Consider the following 18,507-nt stretch of genomic DNA (forward strand, 5'->3'; position numbering starts at 1 on the left):
GGTGGTGATGAAATCTCTGAGTACTTGCTTGTTCGCAAAGGATTTTATTTTTCCTTCACTTATGAAGCTTAGTCTGGCTGGATATGAAATTCTGGGTTGAAAGTTTTTTTATTTAAGGATGTTGAATATTGGCCCCCACTCTCTTCTGGCTTGTAGGGTTTCTGCTGAGAGATCTGCTGTGAGTCTGATGGGCTTTCCTTTGTGGGTAACCCGACCTTTCTCTCTGGCTGCACTTAGCGTTTTCTCTTTCATTTCAACCCTGGTGAATCTGATGATTATGTGCCTTGGTGTTGCTTTTCTTGAGGAGAATCTTTGCAGGGTTCTCTGTATTTCCTGTACTTGAATGTTGGCCTGCCTTACTAGGTTGGGGAAGTTTTCCTGGATGATATCCTGAAGAGTATTTTCCAGCTTGGATTCACTCTCTCCATCACATTCAGGTACACCTATCAAACGTAGATTAGGTCTTTTCACATAGTCCCATATTTCTTGGAGACTTTGTTCATTCCTTTTTACCCTTTTTTTCTTTAATCTTGCCTTCTTGTTTTATTTCATTGAGTTGATCTTTGACCTCTGATATCCTTTCTTCTGCTTGGTCAATTTGGCTGTTGAAACTTGTGCATGCTTCGCGAAGTTCTCCTGTTATGTTTTTCAGCTCCATCAATTCACTTATATTCCTCTCTAAGTTGTCCATTATCATTAGCATTTCATCAAATCTTTTTTCAAAGTTCTTAGTTTCTTTGCATTGGGTTAGAACATGTTCTTTTAGCTCACAGAAGTTTATTACCCACCTTCTGTAACCTGATTCTGTCATTTCATCACACTCGTTCTCTATCCAGCCTTGTTCCCTTGCTGGTGAGGAGTTATGATCCCTTGTAGGAGGAGAGGGTTCTGGTTTCAGGTGCTTTCATCCTCTTTGCTCTGTTTCTTCCCATCTTTGTGGATTTATCCACCTGTCATCTTTGAAGTTGCTGACTTTCAGATTGGGTCTCTGAGTGGACGTCCAGTTTGTTGATGATGACGTTATTTCCTCTCTTTCTTAGTTTTCCCTCTAACAGTCTGGCCCCTCTGCTGTAGGACTGCTGAGGTCCACTCCAGGCCAGGCTTACCTGGGGATCACCTGCAGCGGCTGCAGAACAGTAAAGGTTGCTGCCAGTTTCTTCTTCTGCTGTCTTTGTCCCAGAAGGATACCTGCCAAATGTCTGTCTGAGCTCTCCTTTATGAGGTGACTCTTTGGATATAGGGGGGTCAGGGAGCTGCTTGAGGAGACAGTCTGTCCTTTACAGGAGCTCAAGGGCTGAGTTGTGATCTCCATTGTTCATTTAGAGCTGCTGGGCAGGTACGTTTAAGTCTACTGCAGCAGAACTCATAAACCCTTTTTTTTCCCCAGGTGCTCTGTCCTGGCTAGTTAGGGCTTGATTTATGAGTTTCCATTGTGCTGCTGCCTTTTTATCGGGGCTGCCCTGCCCAGCGAGAAGGCAGCCTAGTCACTGTCTGCCTACAGAGGCTTTGCTGAGCTGCTGTGGGCTCCGCCCAGCTACTGTGTGAACTTCCCTGCAGACCTGTTTTTACTGGTGTAGTTAGAACTGCCTCGGCAAAGCTGGCCCACCTCTCTAATGGCAGACTCTCTCTGTAATGGTGGGTTGCCTCGGCAATGGTGGGCTGCCTCAGCAGTGGCGGACTACCTCTGTAGTGGTGGACTGCCTCGGTAATGGTGGATGCCCCTCCCCCACAGAGCTGGACCTTCCTGGGTTCAGCTCTGCTTGCTGTGAAACTCAACCCAGAACGTTTCCAATTGCTGTTTTTTGGTTGGGGTGGGATCAGTCGAGCCTGATCACCTGACTCCCTGACTCAGAGCCTTTTTTTTTAGTTGAATGGTCAACTTTCTCCCAGGTGTTCCAGTTGCCTGTTGAAATGGCGCTGGGATCTGTGTGATTTCCCATGTGGCAACCTACTGCGCCAGCTGAAACAGTGGCACTGAGATTTGCGGCGTTTTTTTTTGCCCAGGAATCTCCTGGCCTGGCTCCCTGTTTCAGTCCCCTTTTTAATCAGATGAATGGGTGACTCTGCCTTCCCGGAGCTCCAATCACCAGCTAAAATGGTGCCTGGGCCCATGTATTTTCTACAGAGAACTGCTACCCCGGGGCACTGGCAAAGCAGCCTCACTGGCCAAACCAGTCACCCTGGCAATCCAAGGGGCTCCTCCACTTGGGAATCTTCTGGTCTGTAAGCAATAAAAATCCATCTGGAAATGCGGCATCCACTCACCCTCTGTGCTTTCACTGGGAGCTGCAATCCTGAGCTGCTCCTAATCGGCCACCTTGGTTCTCTCTTTGGTGATTTCTCAGAACTCCCAGTTAAGGCTTTCCCAGTCCTCTGAAAAGCAAAAGTGGGCTGTGACCCTCTTCTCGCAAGGATTGATTCTATGTGGGGTACACACCTAACCCTGTGCAGAGCTGAACTGTTGAAGTTAAGAGAGAGAAGTGAAAGATGGTCTCTGTTTTTGGGAGTCCACTAGGGAGGGAGACAGTCTCATGTGGGATTGTTTTTTCAAGATAGGGTCTTGGTCTGTTGCTCAGGCTGTCGCGCTGTGGTGCAATCACAGCTTACTGTAGCCTTGAACTCCTGGGCCCAAGCAATCCTACCACCTCAGCCTCTTGAGTAGCTGGGATCACAGGCACACACCACCACACCCAGCTAATTTTTAAAAAATTGTTATTATTTTTTTGTAGAGATGGGGGTTTCACCATGTTTCCCAGGCTGGTCTCAAACTCCTGGGCTAAAGTGATCCTTCTGTCTCAAACTCCCAAAGTGCTGGCATTATAGGCATGAGCCACTGTGCCTGGCCTTACGTGGCATATTTAAAACAACCCAGTCAGACAGTAAATGCCACATTGGTGGTAGGGTAGATCAGGGCGGGAGTAGGAACAGAGGACATGTTCCCTGGGAAAGGGATGTGGGCTTTGGTGTCAAAAACACCTGCATTTCTGTCTGGGCTCTGTCAATTTCTTGGGATTTGGGGTGAGATATTTCTCCAAGCCTCACTTTGTAAAATGTGATCTGTAAAATGGAAATGCAAATAATACCTATCTCCCAGGGCTGTGGTGAGGACTAAACAGGAGAATGCATGTGAATTACTTAGTGCAGTTCTGGCATCTAGTGTGTATTCAATAAATAGTAGCTACGTTTATGCTGCAGAATTCAGGAAGGGGAGATCAGAGAGGGCCAGGTGGTTCCCTAGTGGAGCCTCACCCAAGAAGGACCGAGGAGCAGTAGAGGCTGTAATGAGGACAGCAGGAAACTCCACTCCTGAAAGTTGGTGGTGGGGGGACACAGAAGACCCTGGTGGTCTGCATCAGTGCCTGGGACCTGGCTGCCTCTGGGGGTACCTGGTGGTGCCAAGTTGCCCCAGTCTCTGGCTTCCTTGAATTTCAAGTCCTCTACTTTGAGCATCTTGTTATCACCTGGGGCCCTGGGTAAATCTCAGCCCTTTGGGCCCATTTTTCTGTCTATTTGAGGGAAGTGAATCTGACCATTCCAGTTTTGGCAAAGACAGATAGAAATGACTCAAACGTGTACTTTATGTGGACAGAGGACCCCAGTGTTCTGGGAATGAGTATGGTGAAAAGGAGCAACTTCTGAGCATGCAGGCTGTAGCTTCCCCTAGGCCTTGAACTGCCTGCATCTCGTAGACCACTGCAGATGTTAGGGCCTCTTGAGGTGGCCTGTGGCCATGGCTGATGGGAGACATCCCTCTCCAGCTCTGCCTGCACTGGCCCCTCTATGGCTCCTCACATGTGCTCTAGGAATGGTCTATTCCTTTCAAGCACGGATGGAGGATGTCCAGGCAGGTCACTCTGCCTTGGCAGCTTCCTCCTGCCTATGCTGGCAGCTGATCCCGATGGTGCTGGCTGAACTGCATGGAGGTGAAACCTCCAGCTCTACCGATATTTAGCATCGATACATTCCTTGGCCAGAGACAGTCTAAGAGTCAGGAAAACTCATTATGAGAATAGTAAGAATAATGCCCTGTAATTCATTATTTACAGTGCTTTACTGTTCATAAGGAATTTTCCTATACACACTATTGCAACTCTCACAGCAGCCTGTTAAGGCAGGGAGGTGTTATTTCAGATGAGGAGACAGGCTCAGAGAGGTAAAGGAGTTTGCTGAAAGTCTCACAGCAGGGAGATTGCATAGAGGAGTTTTCTGCCTCCTGTTGGCTAATTCTAACCTTAACCTATAGTGGTGGGGAGCAGATGGCTTTATCATTGGCATTCCCTGCTCTGTGGGAGGCAAGTTTCCTATCCTTTGCTCCTTTAGGGAGGAGGTGGCTTTTTCATCTAGCCCCTCAGTTGGCCTGGGCTCAGGAGGATGTGGGGAGACAGGGACAGTTACTGCCACTGGGCAGTCCAGGTGCAATCTGTTCTCTTCCTGGGAGAAGACACCACTGCCCTTTTTAGTATTCCTGGGATCCCTGCAGTGCTGAGGAAAATGAAACCCATTTCAGTTAAATTTTTAAAAACTGCTGAAGTGCCAGCATGTGCCAGGGACTGTTCTAGACACTCAGCAGTGAACAGCACAAATTAAAGTGTCTGTCTGCGTGGAGCTTCTATTGGAGTGGAGAAGGCATAATATCCGCGATGTAGAAGTGACATGGTTTGACATGGTGGTAAGTGCTGATGAGATAAAAGGAAGCAGGGAAGAACGTATGAGAAGCGGGCCCGTGCAGGTGGTCGGATTTGGGGCAGAAAGGCCAGGGCAGGCCTCCGTGTCTTTTGAGCCCATGTGTACTCTTGAGGTCAGGGGTACTTTGCCATCCTCAATCCTGTTTTGCAGACTTCCACCCTCCCCCGCTGCCCCAGGAAGACCCTTACTGCCTGGATGATGCGCCCCCCAACCTGGATTACTTGGTCCGCATGCAAGGGGGCATCCTCTTTGTGTATGATAACAAGAAGATGCTGGAGCGCCAGGAGCCGCACAGCCTGCCCTACCCCGACCTGGAGACCTACACGGTCGACATGAGCCACATCTTGGCTCTCATCACCGACGGCCCCACGTAAGCCAGCTTCCCCGCAGCCGCTTCTCTGCACAGGTGCTATTCTTTAGGAAGGAGATGAGAAAGGCCTCACCACTCTGCCCTGGGGTTCCCTGTACTTAAATCATCCCAGAAAGATCATGGTTTCCCCTTTCCTCAGTGCTTTGTGGGTTTCTGCAACAGTTTTCCGTCGTAGGCTGGCATGGCCTTAGACTTGGTACTCCCTGTTATTTATTTTTATTTTTATTTTTTGAGACAAAAATCTCACTCTCTAGCCCAGGCTGGGTGTAGTGGTGCGATCTCAGCTTACTGCAACCTCTGCCTCCTGGGTTCAAGTGGTTCTCGTCCCTGGGTAGCTGGGACTACAGGTACGTACCACCATGCCTGGCTAATTTTTTATATTTTTAGTAGAGACAGGGGTTTCACCATGTTGGCCAGGCTGTTCTCAAACTCCTGAGCTCAGGCAATCCATCTGCCTTGGCCCCCCAAAGTTCTGGGGTTACAGGCTGAGCCACTGTGCCCAGCCTTCCTGTCCCTTCTGCGTACATAGTGCGGAGCTTCTGTTTGCTGGTAGCCACCTGGGTGCCCCAGAATGGCTGTCATTCCTCTCCCCAGGCAGGATAGCAGCCTTGCAGAGAGTTACCAGCCCAGAGCATGAGTGTATTTGGTGAGGAGTGATGAAGACATTGCTTCAGGCCTTGGGTTTTCTGGGTTTCTGGAGGGGAGCATGCAGGGAGCCTGGGGAACTTTGCTTCATGACCCCATCATGCTCATGGGCTTGGCTCCAGCGCACCTGGCGGCAGCTGTCTTCCTGAATTTGGCCCACCGCTTCTTGGTAGGCACTTAGGCTGCTCAGCAATGCAGGTCAGCATTCCTGGACCCTGCGAGCCTCGGAGCCTGGGTGATGGGAGGTGCTGGTCACACCTGAGGACCACCTCTCTGGGTTTCTGGGAATCCTGTGATGCCAGTCTCCAAAGGAGCATAGTGGGCCCAAGGTGGATGGGCAGCGTGGCTCTTAGTCCTCCCGATCTGAGGGCAGAACTAAGGCATGGGAAGGGCAGGGGCGGTTCCTCCGAGGCTGTCCTCAAGCAGGTGTGCAGGCAGTGGCTATCTCATCTGGGTATCTGGGTGGTTGTCAAGGAGGATCCTGCCTGGGGAGAGGCTGAGTGAGATGGCCTTTAACTCCCTTCTGACTCTGAGGCTGTCCTGTGCTCTGTCCACTCTGGAGTCTGTCTGGGCAGATGGATGACTATGCTGTGGCAGCACCAGCAGAAGCTCTTACAGAAAGTCTATGTGACTAGATGCCAAGGAAGCTGCTGTTTGTTTTGGGGCCATGAGGCAGCAGGGAAACGTGAATTGTGGTCAAAGGTTCCGTGTGGGTGTGGATGCAGGTGTGTGGCCAGGCACCTGGGCTGGGTGTGGGCTGGCAGTTGGCCACAGCAGTGAGCACCCCCATCTCCAGTAGCCTTTGCTGGCCGAGAAATCATGGGCCCCTTCCTTGAGTTGGTGGGAATCTGGGGGCATCAGTCCTTGCAAAGATTCTGTCTCGGTAACAAATAGCCCTACAGTCCCAATCCACCCGTGATGCAAAACATCCTCTTCTTGTCATGAAACCTCAGAGTTGAGAGGTCCTCGGACCATGGCCATTAGGTCAGGGGGCTGGTTCCTCTGCATCCCAAGGTGGGCAGGTCGTGCCTTATAGTTTGATTGTGCTATCAATCCTCTGGGCAACAACTTCCTTCTTCAAGGAATGACAAGTGGCTGGGGATGGAAAAGAGGAAGGAAAGGAGGGGATGAAGGAGGGAGACTTGCAGTGAGTGTCCACTGTGCTTGGAGTCAGGCCCTCTTCCAGGCGTAAACCAGTTTAACCCTTAACTTTAACCTAGGCTGTTGCCACCTGGTATTTGCTCATGGGAAATGGAGGCTTGAGATTAATTCCCTAAATGCCTAAAGCTAGAAGTCAAAACACCTGTCTGACGTCCCAGAGCTGGCCTGCTACTGCCGCATCTCCTGACTCTCCACTGACTTTACAGAGTCTGTGGATGTGACTCAACCGTTCAGCAGGGTCCGTAGAAAACCAGAACCTCCATCCTGACCCAACCGGGATTGGCCCCTGCAGATGCTGGAGGCCTCCAAACTGGAGAGCTCAACGTGACTTCTGCTCAACTATGCTCTCTCCCCATCTCCAACTTGCAGGAAAACCTATTGTCACCGACGACTGAATTTTCTGGAATCCAAGTTCAGCCTTCATGAGATGTTAAACGAAATGTCCGAGTTCAAAGAGTTGAAGAGTAACCCCCACCGCGACTTCTATAACGTGAGAAAGGTGTGCTAGGGGCCAGTTCAAGCTGTCCCTCCCGGTCCCCCTCCGAGCCCATGGGATGCCCTGAGCCAGTCTGGGACTTGTCCCTGTGAGAATGTCAGGGCTCCAGGTTAAGGGCAGCCTTTGTGGCCAGAGGGGCATGAAGGATAGGTGCAGAAGGAGGATGGGTGAGCTGAGTTTGTGTCAGATGGGGCTTCACAGAGTACTTGAATCACGCTAGGTGGAAACCTTTGCCCACATTGTGTATCTGTTGGGATGTGCCCTCTTCCTTGGAAAATAAGGCACAGTCTCTTAATTGGTCATGAAAGTTGAGCACAGCCTACTTTTAAGGTAGGGGATGTATTAGAGTCATCAAGGAGAGACACAGCTGTTAAGATCTCTTTGGTTCCCCCGTGTCAACGTGTTCTAATTGTTTAGCTCTGTTATGAATGAGAACATGCCGTGTTTGGTTTTCTGCTCCTGTGTTAGTTTGCTGAGGATGATGGCTTCCAGCTGGGCTTAATACCTGTGTGATGGGTTGATGGGTGCAGCAGACCACCATGGCACATGTTTACCCATGTAACAAGTCTGCACATTCTGCACATGTATCCTGGAACTTTAAAGTAAAATAAATAAGTAAATAAAATAAAATGTAAATTCCCTGAAGGAAAAAAAGATCTCTGGAGTTGGAAGTTTGTGGTTTTGCATCCTTCAGGATTATGTGGATTTTCAGAAAAGCCTCTAATATGCTCAGATCTCTGCCTTTCTTCTCCTACTGAGGGGATGGCAGCCTTGTCTGGGGCTCCTGGCATTCTCTGCCTGCAGGGGCTGCAGCTGCGGAGTGAAGGTTAAATGATCATGGCCCTAGGGTTTTCATTCTCTTCTGCTGAAGCACTGTGCAGTGAGGCACAGGGTCAGTGCTAGGTAGGGGGTGTTTGATGGTGAGCAAGAGTCACTTCCTGTCGACCAGGTGGCTTTGAGGGAGAGGCTGAAACTGAGCTGACTCAGAGTGAGTAGGAGCTTGCCAGGCAGAGGGTGTGGTAGGGGAATGGAAGTGGCATTCCAGGTGGAGGCATGTGATGTGCAAATGTCATGAGAGAGTCAGAACAGTGTGTTGACGTAACTGCAAGCTGTGCAGTGTGCCTGGAGCTCAGGCATGGGGAGCAGGGAGCAGTGAGTTGTGGGAGCAGTGGGTTGTAGGGAGAGTGAGGTTGCAGAGATGTGGGGAGGCCCTGGATCATACAGGGCTGTGGGTTTCCCACAGAAGGCAGGGAGGTGGGCTGGGGTGTGGCCGTGAGCTGGGAGAGAAACCCCTGGGGGATGAGGCTTTGTTTGGAAGGGGGATGGCGAAAGCTGAGCAGAGTCACAGTGGGATTGTCATCTCCATAGGGGCTCTATCCCAGCTGGGACCTCTTGAGGACTTCCTCTTTCTGAGGTCACCTTTAATAAGGGAGGGTAGGCCAGGGGAGGATGTGGCTCCTCTGGGAAAGCCCAGCTCCTGCCTCCCTGACCTCCTGGCTGGGAGCCCTCAGCAGTACAGATGGAAGACCCTACATGAAGGCCCTAAGACCACCTCTGTTACACAGGGTGTCCAACATAGACTCCCACTTGGATGGGATCAAGAGCTTTAAGATGTAAGAACTTGGCTTCAGCTCATGGGCCCTGAGAGGCTTATGGAAGTGTCTTAGAGAGTTCCAGGCAGAAGGAAAAGGTGTTTTAGATACCACTTATGTGGGCATCCTGGCATTTTCACCTTCAAGCACCATTTGTTCCTTCTCTGTGAGCCTTAGGTATTCAGACAGGTGGATACCTCCCTCACTATGTGAACTCCTCTCAGCCTTGCCCAAAGAACCTCACACGCCTAGCTCATGCCCAAGCCCACGTCCAAAGAAACGCCTCACCCAGCCCAGCACAGCCCTGCCCTGTGCATACATGAATGCTCTGGGCTTGCCTGCTTCCTGCTGCCTGGGGCCAAAGTGTCCTTGCTGACTGCACTGGCACTGACACTGTTTGCTTCTAAGGTGGGGCCCCAGTGGGCGTTCCTGGGTCTACCAGCTGCTCTGTGGCCACAACATGAGAAAGAGTCTTGGTGTGGGGCTAGGGTTACAAATCAGAGACTATCCCCAGGGTTTTCCTGCAGTTTTGGGGCTAACGTTTTCTGTGGACAGAGATGACCTTGATACCTATGACACAGTGGCCTGTTCTTAGGCACCATAGTCAGTCCATAAGCATGGATGCAGGTCTCCTATGAGTCAGGCCTGTGCCTACCCTCTGGGTGCTGCCTACTTGATAGCACTCTTTTTTTTTTTTTTTTGAGATGGAGTTTTGCTTATGTTGCCCAGGCTGGAGTGCAGTGGTACAATTTTGGCTCACTGCAATCTCTCCCTCCTGGGTTCAAGCAATTCTCCTGCCTCAGCCTCCGGAGTAGCTGGGATTACAGAGTGCCCGCCACCATGCCCAGCTAATTTTTGTATTTTTAGTAGAGGTGGGTTTTTGCCATGTTGCCCAGGCCGGTCTTGAACTCCTGGCCTCAGGTGGATCCGCCTGCCTAGGCCTCCCAAAGTGCTGAGATTACAGGCATGAGCCACCATGCCTGGCCTTGATGGGGAGGAGAGCTGCTTTCTCAAATCCAGAATGGGCTGGATGGTGGCCTCCATATGTCTAAAGTGGCTGTTGGCGTCCCTGGGGCAGACAAGGGCTGTGCTCTGAGGCAGGTGCTGTGATGAGGCTGTAGATCTGTGTGAGTGGCATCTGTGAAGGCGCCTGTCACATTGCAGCAGGTGAAGGGCTGTATGACACCCCGAGACCCAGCCAGCAGGACTGTGACTGAGATACTTATTTTCTATGCAAAAGCAAGATAGAAGGGCTGAGTGTGTTTGCTGCTTGGGAATTGGGTACAAGTTGGTGATATCCACTGTGGTTTAAGTGTCATATCAAGAATAGCAAATAGATTTTATCTTCTGTGCCAAACCTGACCAGTTAGGGGTAGTTACCAGAGGCCAGCCCTAAAGCCTAGTGAGAAGAGTGCTGTCCTCGATTGTTGATGCCTGCTATGGGTATGGAAATGGTCAGTGCTGGCTTAGGTCCCAGGTTTGGAAACTCTGCTCTTTGTTTAGATCTGAATCTTAGGTGAACATGGGGAATGCAATTGGATCCTCTGGTGAATTGAAAACACTAACCTCCAGTGACCTTCAATTATTTTGTTCCTGAAATAATCACCCTTGAGATTCTGAAGTTTGGATGGGGTGCTTCCTGGATTGTCCAGTTGTTTTCTTCATTTATCTTGTGACTCATGGGGGTAAGGACAGGTTGACCCCCCCCTGTGGTTGTCATTGGTAAGATAGAGGACAGGACCAGAAAGCCCAGAATCTGCTGAGTCATGCTGAGGTCGTTGCAGCAAGCTGAGTCCAGCTGAGCTGAGCCAGGCTGACCTTCTCTTGTGCATCCCACATGAGCCCAGCCTCGTCTCTGAGGAACCTGCGTTTTGGGGATGTTTTAGCGTTTTGCTTTGTTTTGTTTCCCCAGTGTCCAGTGATCTGTTTTTCTGGTAAGAATGGCAAGATTAATGGCAGGAAGGACCCTGACGAGTGAGTGCTGTGGCCAACAACATGGGCGGGCTGGCATAATGCTCACAGAGGTCCAGTGGATCAAATGTCTGGTTTGGCATGACCTGGAGATGCCCAGCCAGCTGTGGACAGCATTCCCTGCCCTGAGGTCAGCCGCCTCCTCACCCCAGCCTGGGCTGAGTGCCCAGTCGGCCGCAGCAGTAGCTCTAGAGTGTGGTCTAATGGCTGTCAGCAGCCTAGGCTGTGAGGCTGCTGTCGTCCTCCCCAGGAGCTCTTGTAGGCCCCTTGGGCTCAGGGAGGGAAGTCAGTTTGCCCACAGTGACTTCAGGCCGTCCCTCAGCTTAGCTGGGGCTTCATTTCCTTAGGGCTGGTGGCTGTCCTGTGAGTGAAGCACACAGAAAAGGGAAAGTGGGGATGAGGGGATGGGGAGGTGGGTGGGATCCAGGTAATATTAGCAGAGCCCTCAACCTAAGATTAATGAAGACAGTTTAGTAACAGAATCTAATTACATTTAAAAAAAATCCCTTCTAGCTTCTGTGTGTGGAGAATGAACTGAACCAGAACACACGAAAAAGGGAACAAGACCAGTCAGGAGGTCACTGTGAATTCAGGCATGAGAACATGCAGACTTGAACTCCCGTGGTGGCAGTGGGGCTGGAGAATATTGTATGGATTTGAGATCCATTTGGAAGGGAGAATTGATGAGACTGACTGAGGGAAGGGAGTAGGAGGGCCAAGGATGACCCCCAGGTTTTCAGCGTGACCAGCTGGATTCAGGACACACCACTTCCTGGTATGCCAGAACCTGGGAGACAATCAGGTTTGGGCGGGGGCCGGAGATGGAGAGACCACTTTTGGATATATTAAAATTGAACTGCTTTTGGGTTATTCAGATAGAGATGTCAAGGAGACAGTACTATGTACAGTTCTGGAGTTTTTGGCTGGTGACATAAATTTAGGAATTGGTATAAGGAAAATAATTAAATGCATAGAAATGGATCAGATCACCTTTAGAGAGAATTTCTAATGAGAGGACAAGAGGGCCCAGGACCAGGCCTCAAGAAATTCCATTATTAAGAGGTCTGGTAGTGAGGAGGAGCTGATTGAGGAGGCTGAAAAGGAGAGGACAGAGATGCAAGGAGACCGGCTGGTGTCACAGGACTTAGCACGATAGAGGACATGAGAAATCCCATGAGGTATTTTGAGACCTTGCCAGACTCCTTCTGCTAAGGTGCCTTCTGCAAAGAAACTGCCTTTCCCTGGAATTTGGGGAGAAGTCTAAGCTGACTATGCATTTCTGCTTTTTGGGATTTGCTCTAAGATCTTTGGCCTTGGGCCCCACAGAATGAGTCCATGTGTTGGCTTAGGGTCAGTAGAGCAGCTTCCAGTAGAATGGCTTCTCCCTGGGACTTGGGTGCCCTGCAGTTTGAGTGAGGTGTCACTAGCCAAGGAAGGGTGTGTTTTGAGGGCTGGCCTCTAGTGTCTGTCCTTCTCATTTATTCCCACTTGGAGGTTTGCTCTGAGGGTTCTGAGAGAGGTCAATGGGAAGAGTGGGATTTTTTAGGGCATTTGATGGGCCCTCAGGGTTATCACTGAAACCATAAGAACCTGTTGCACTGTTAATTTGTTCATCCATGCATCCATTCGTTTGACTTTGTACTAGGCTCTGGGGTAATTGCCAGAGACTTAGAAGCATCAAACATGGCCCTTGTCCTTGAGAAGCTCCCAGTCTAGTGAAAGAGTAGACAAACTTTAGAGTGATCAGGAGGGCACACACAGCAATGGGATGCCTGTGCCAGCTTTCCAGGTTGGGCAAGCAAAAAAGTGATCAGTTGTGCTAGGAGGAACAAGATTGGCTTCCCAATGGAGGAGGTTGTGGGAAATTTCTAGGTGGATGAGATTGGTGGAGAGAAAGGAAGGCATTTCAGACTGAAGAAACACATGGGCAGAGTGATACAGTGTATGGTTCCTTGGTGTCTTGTGTTCCTGTAAGTGGTGTGTCATGGCTGCAGCACAGAATGGGGCAGTGGCAAGGCGAGAGTTAGGCTTGAAGTAAGCCTTGAATCCCAGGCCAAGGCGCTTGGGCTTTATCTTGAGGCTGATGGGCCTATAGGTCATCTTTACCTGGGGAGTGGGCTGATCCAATCTGCATTTTAAAAAGATTTCCTGGTGCTATAAGGAGATGTGATGGGCAGCCAGGCCGAAAGGGAGGGATGCCAGTTCCAAAGTTTGGAGGAGAAATGGGGAGTGGGGTCCAGACATTGGTACAGCTGCCTCGATGGCCCATGAGGCGCTGGGGTTCTGCGCACACTGAGGGTTGGATGTCTTAACTCTTGTTGCTAGGGGAGGTGGCCTGACTCAGGGCCTGGTGGGCGCTATGTTCCAGGTGGATACGCACATCCACGCCGCCGCCTGCATGAACCAAAAGCATCTGCTGCGCTTCATCAAGCACACCTACCAGACAGAGCCCGACAGGACTGTGGCCGAGAAGCGGGGCCATAAGATCACCCTGCGGCAGGTGTTTGACAGCCTGCACATGGACCCCTACGACCTCACTGTGGACTCGCTGGACGTCCACGCGGTGAGTGAGCTTTTGCTCCAGTGCCACCAGCAGAAAGCAGCCCTGGCTGGGGACTCAGCCCCCTGGAAAGCCACCATGATTGTGCTTGTGGGGAGGCATGACGGAAGCAGCTTTTTCTCTCCTAGCCGACTGAGAGGTCATGTGGCCTCAGAGAATAACAGGTCTTGCGTAGCCATGGGACAGGAGAAGAGAGTGTATAGCTTGGGGCTGGACAGGTCTAAGCACTATTTCCACTCCTGCCACTTAGGAGTTTTGTGCCTTCAGGCAACTCACGGAAGCTTTTATTTCCTTGCCCATAAAATGTTGACAGCCACGTGCCTTATTAACTTTAAAAAATTATTAAAACACTAAATGATTGTGTAACTGCTATGGAAAACAGTATAGTACTTTCTAAAAAAAGTTAAGTATAGAATTACCTATGCCTCAGCAATTCACTTCTAGGTATATACCTCAAAGAACTGAAAGCAGGAACTTGAACAGATACTCATATACCAATGTTCATAGCATTATTATTCACAGCGGCCAAAAGGTAGAAACAACCCATGTTCATCAGTAGATGAATGGGTAAACAAAATGTGGTATATCCATACAATGGAATATTATTCAGCCATGAAAGGAATAAACTACTGATACATGCAACAACCACAAATGAAGTTTTCAAAAGATTATACCAAATCAAAGAAGCCAGACACAAAAGGACATATACTATATGATTCCACTGATATAAGGTACCTAGAATAGACACATTCATAAGGAGGATAGAAGCTACCAGGGCCTGTAGAGAGGAAGGCATGGGGAATTAGTGTCTAATGGGTATAGAGTTTGTTTGGGATTATAAAAAAGTTCTGGAAATGGTTAGTGGTCATGGTTACACAGCAATGTGAATATACTTAATGCCACTGAAAGTGTACAGTTAAAAACGGTTGAAATAGTAAATGTTATGCATGATTAGAACAACAACAAAAAAACCTTTGTTAATCAAAACACTGAATGATATAATGTGGAGAAAGTGCTTTGCAAAATGCGAGTCGTGATGGGGAATGCTCTGTTATTCAGTGGTCCAGCCTCTGCTCACTAAGCCAGCCATGTGCCGAGACTTGCTGTGGTACCTTGCAGATGGGACCCCTGCTGTTCCTTCACAGGGGGCCTCACCAAAGGATCCCAAACTAAGTGAGGATCCATGGTCCTGGCTCTCAGGAGTTTCTGAGGTTTCACGCAAGAATTGACATAGAAGTTGTCTTTTGGTGTGGCCATACAGAAGGCTGCCTTGTAAAGGTCTAGAGAGGGGAATGTGTGTGGTGGCTGAAGAATGATGCGTCGATTGTGTGGTCTCCTCCCCAGGGCCGGCAGACATTCCACCGCTTTGACAAGTTCAACTCCAAATACAACCCCGTGGGAGCCAGTGAGCTGCGTGACCTCTATTTGAAAACTGAAAACTATCTGGGAGGAGAATACTTTGCTCGGATGGTAAAGGTGAGTGAGCTCTCAGTCTCACTAAGGCCTCTCAGATGCCTGCCAGCATCTGCCTTCAGAGGGTGGGGCTCTGTGTGTCCCTGGCCCCTTCCCCTCCCTCTGTCCACCATCAGCTCAGGCAAGGGTGAGGTGCCCAGGTGCCCAGTGCTGTGGCCTGGCTGCAGGAAGAGGAGGGAAGCATATCAACCTTGTCTGAGCTCACAGCATCTGGCCTGGCTTTCCTGTCTCCGCAGCCTGAACCTGGCTGGGTGCAGATGAGCTCCGCGTGGACATGTTTCTGCTGTGGCCTGATTCTGCAGAAGACCTTCCTCCCCAGAGGGAGCCTCTGCTGAAGTGGAACAAGAGTTTATAGGAGCAGGCAGCCCTGGGGATTTAGATCAGTGCTTCCAGCCTCAGAGCAAGGTGGCTAGGGGAGACATAGGACCCTGCTGATGACGAGAGTGAGGGTCTTCCATGTAGCTGGGATGCTCTGGGTTTGACCCAAGCTTTTCTTGTGCCAGGAGGTTGCCCGGGAACTGGAGGAGAGCAAGTACCAGTACTCAGAGCCACGGCTCTCCATCTACGGCCGCAGTCCTGAGGAATGGCCCAACCTGGCCCACTGGTTCATCCAGCACAAGGTCTACTCCCCCAACATGCGCTGGATCATCCAGGTGCCCCGGATCTAGTAAGTGAGGTGGCCCTGATGTCTGCCCTGTGCCCTCCAGAGGTGACAGTCTGTCCCACATGGGCTGCTAAGTCTGCACTGCTGAGGGATGGGACCTGATCTGGTACCAGCTTCGGCTTGTCCTCTCCAGGGATTTTTCCATAGAAGGAGTGCTTAGCAAAGATGTCCACATGACACTAGAACTCTTAATCTTTGAAAAATATAGATGTTCAAAGTCCTTAGGGGATCTACCACCCCTGCCTTCTTCTCCTTGTGGGTTGAGGATGGATTGTCTTTTTGGTGAGCCCCGGAGTATGAGAAGAGCTGGTAGTGGTCTACATTGCTGGCCCTCTCCCTAGATGTCTCTCAGATGGCTGCTGTCCTCTCCAGGTGGCTGGCCAGGGTGGGGCCCATGCCTCTAGGATGGCTAGCGTATGTGGTTTAGAGAAACAGAGCTGAGTAACAGAGTGTTTGGGTCACTGGGAATTTGAGGCCTCATAGCTCAGACTCTTGGTGAGTCAGAATGCCACCATCCCCCTCCCAGTGGCTTCTGGCTTGAGAAAGTGTTCTGTTGGGCACAGGTAGGTATGGAGCTTGCAAAGCAAGGCCAAGTATTTCAGACATTGTTGGGGGAGGAGGAGACAGGAGGAATCTGTATTCAGGCCACACCTGACTTGACTCTGGGTGTTTAATGGGGACACAAGGCAGCCTGAGGAAGTGACTGGGGCTGGTCTCTGACAGGGCAGGGGGCTGTTGGGTCCACCTGATACTTGAGTCTTTGCTATCTCCCAGTGACATATTTAGGTCAAAGAAGCTGCTGCCAAACTTTGGGAAGATGCTGGAGAACATCTTCCTGCCCCTTTTCAAGGCCACGATCAACCCCCAAGATCATCGAGAGCTTCACCTCTTTCTTAAATATGTAAGTGTGGGTGGTGACCCAGGCAGGGCTCATAGTGGCAGAGGTGGGAATGGACTCGCTGTGTGCTGAGTTAGGTTGGCTCCTGCCCTTCACTGTGGTATCTCAGGTCCTGCCACCTGTGTTCCAGGTATGGGGTCGCCAGCCCCAAGAAGCTGGATCTCTAAAAAGTCACCTTCTCCTCAGGGCCAGCTCTGGGACTCAGTGGGTGGGGATGGTGTTGGTTGAAAACTGAAAACTATCTGGGAGGAGAGTACTTTCGGATGGTCAAGGCGAGTGAGCCCTCAGTCTTGCTAAGGCCTCTCAGATGCCTGCCAGCATCTGCCTTCAGAGGGTGGGGGCCCTGTGTGCCCCTGGTCAGGGGGCAGGCCTTGCCCTCAGCGGGGAAGGCAGCAGTGGGCAAAGACTGGGAACTCAGTTCCTGCCAGGTGGGGCCCGAAAGGCCAGATCTAGCCCCCAGCAGCACCAAGCAGCAGCCTTAGGTCTTGTTTAGAAATGCAGACACTTCAATTCACCTGCTTACCTAACAACAAAGGTCCTCACACTATGTGTGATTAATTACAAGCCTCCAGGACGTATTTCCCTTCCAGATTCAGTGTGTTGTAGGAGGAGAAGAGCAGTCCAGGAGAGACTTAACCAGGAAGGGAGGAGGAGGGGGTGGGAGCCAATCTCTTCCTCTGGATGGCTAGAATTGAGGGTTAGCAGATGGTGATACAGGCCAGTGCCCAGTGGAGGTGATGGATGACTTTCTACAGGGAGAGGCACAGAGGGGAGCCTGAGGCTGGGACATGGGGAGGGAGTGATTGAGTCTGTATGCCCAAAATGTGATTGGACAAGCTGAGGGACATCATTGAATTTATACTTTATACAAACATATTCTGGCTGTTGTGTGGAGATGGCCCAGAAGAGAAGGTAGCTGGAAGTGGAGTCCTGGCTGTGCAGGAGCGTGGATGGTGCACTGTTCGAAGGTTGCTGCCAGCAATGGAGGAAGAGTAGGTGTGAGGAGGAGGAGCAGGAGGAGGAGACAACGTATTTTGCACCCGAGGCTGTGGGAGATGCAGTGGTGAGGCTCTGCTTTAGCTGGATAGAGCTCTGGAGAGAGGCTGAAATTATCCCCATACAAGGCCTCAGAAAGTTCAGGTGAAGTATGGGGCTAGTGAGCCCAGAGCAGAGCTCAAGGTCTACCCTGGTCCCCTGAACCCCTCGGCGTGCTTAGGGTCATAGCAAGGACTCTGTCATTTCCTTTGACACACAGGGCTCTGTGACAGGGAAGATTCTGGCCAACACCCTCATGCTACCTTGCTCCTCTGGGCCCCTGCTGCCCCTGTAGGAACAAGAGAGACCGGCACTCTTGTTCGGTGTAAGAAGCTGTAACTCGCCTTACAGCTACTACCTCTACTACATGTATGCCAACATCATGGTACTCAACAACCTCCGCAGGTGCGTGCGGCCTGCCCTTGCACACGCTTGGGTTCATGTGTTAGTACGTGCACCCATGCACACACACGCACACACACTCGCTGGGGCCTGGGGCCTGGGCTGGTATCCCCCCCGTTTGGGCCAGTTGTGGATTAAGGGGGACAGTCTCTTTCTCCCATCTGATATTTAGAGGCCCCTTTGCAAAGCACTGCCATGGCTGGGCAGATGGAGAGAGGCCTGGTAACAAGCCTCCCCTATGCGCCGAGAGCCCGTGCCCTCCATGCATGTGTTCTTGGTTGGGGATGACCTCTGGCATCAGCCGGAAGGCTCTGGTGACTCTGGAGGGCTCCCCAGGGGTCCCAGCAGAGGTAGAACTGCAGTGGAAGGGTGGGAGTTTCCTGAAGCTACTCGAGCCCATGTCAGAGGGTAGCTCCCAGTGGGGACTGGAGAGCAGAGCTAGCTGCCTCCCAGGAGCCATGGGTCAGCCCAGCAAGGACCCTCTTCTCTGTCTGTGAGGCATCTGGCTGGATTCTCCTGTCCACACCTGGGCATACCCTAGGGTATCCTCCACC

General features: G+C 50.9%; 1 protein-coding gene across 13 annotated transcripts in view; it reads left to right on the forward strand.

The window, feature by feature from the left end:
• The window catches only part of AMPD3 (adenosine monophosphate deaminase 3), a 65,555-nt gene that overhangs the window by 33,116 nt on the left and 13,932 nt on the right, over positions 1-18,507 (forward strand). For all 13 annotated transcript variants that reach the window (XM_074401084.1, XM_039470600.2, XM_003919828.4 and 10 more), the window contains 6 exons: positions 4,837-5,056; positions 7,232-7,361; positions 13,290-13,484; positions 14,826-14,957; positions 15,458-15,621; positions 16,393-16,519. In XM_074401084.1, coding sequence (XP_074257185.1) covers positions 4,837-5,056; positions 7,232-7,361; positions 13,290-13,484; positions 14,826-14,957; positions 15,458-15,621; positions 16,393-16,519 — 968 coding nt within the window. The remainder of the gene's footprint in view (positions 1-4,836; positions 5,057-7,231; positions 7,362-13,289; positions 13,485-14,825; positions 14,958-15,457; positions 15,622-16,392; positions 16,520-18,507) is intronic.

The sequence above is a fragment of the Saimiri boliviensis genome, chromosome 6 (genome assembly GCF_048565385.1).
Source record: "Saimiri boliviensis isolate mSaiBol1 chromosome 6, mSaiBol1.pri, whole genome shotgun sequence".
Classification (NCBI taxonomy): Eukaryota; Metazoa; Chordata; class Mammalia; order Primates; family Cebidae; genus Saimiri; species Saimiri boliviensis.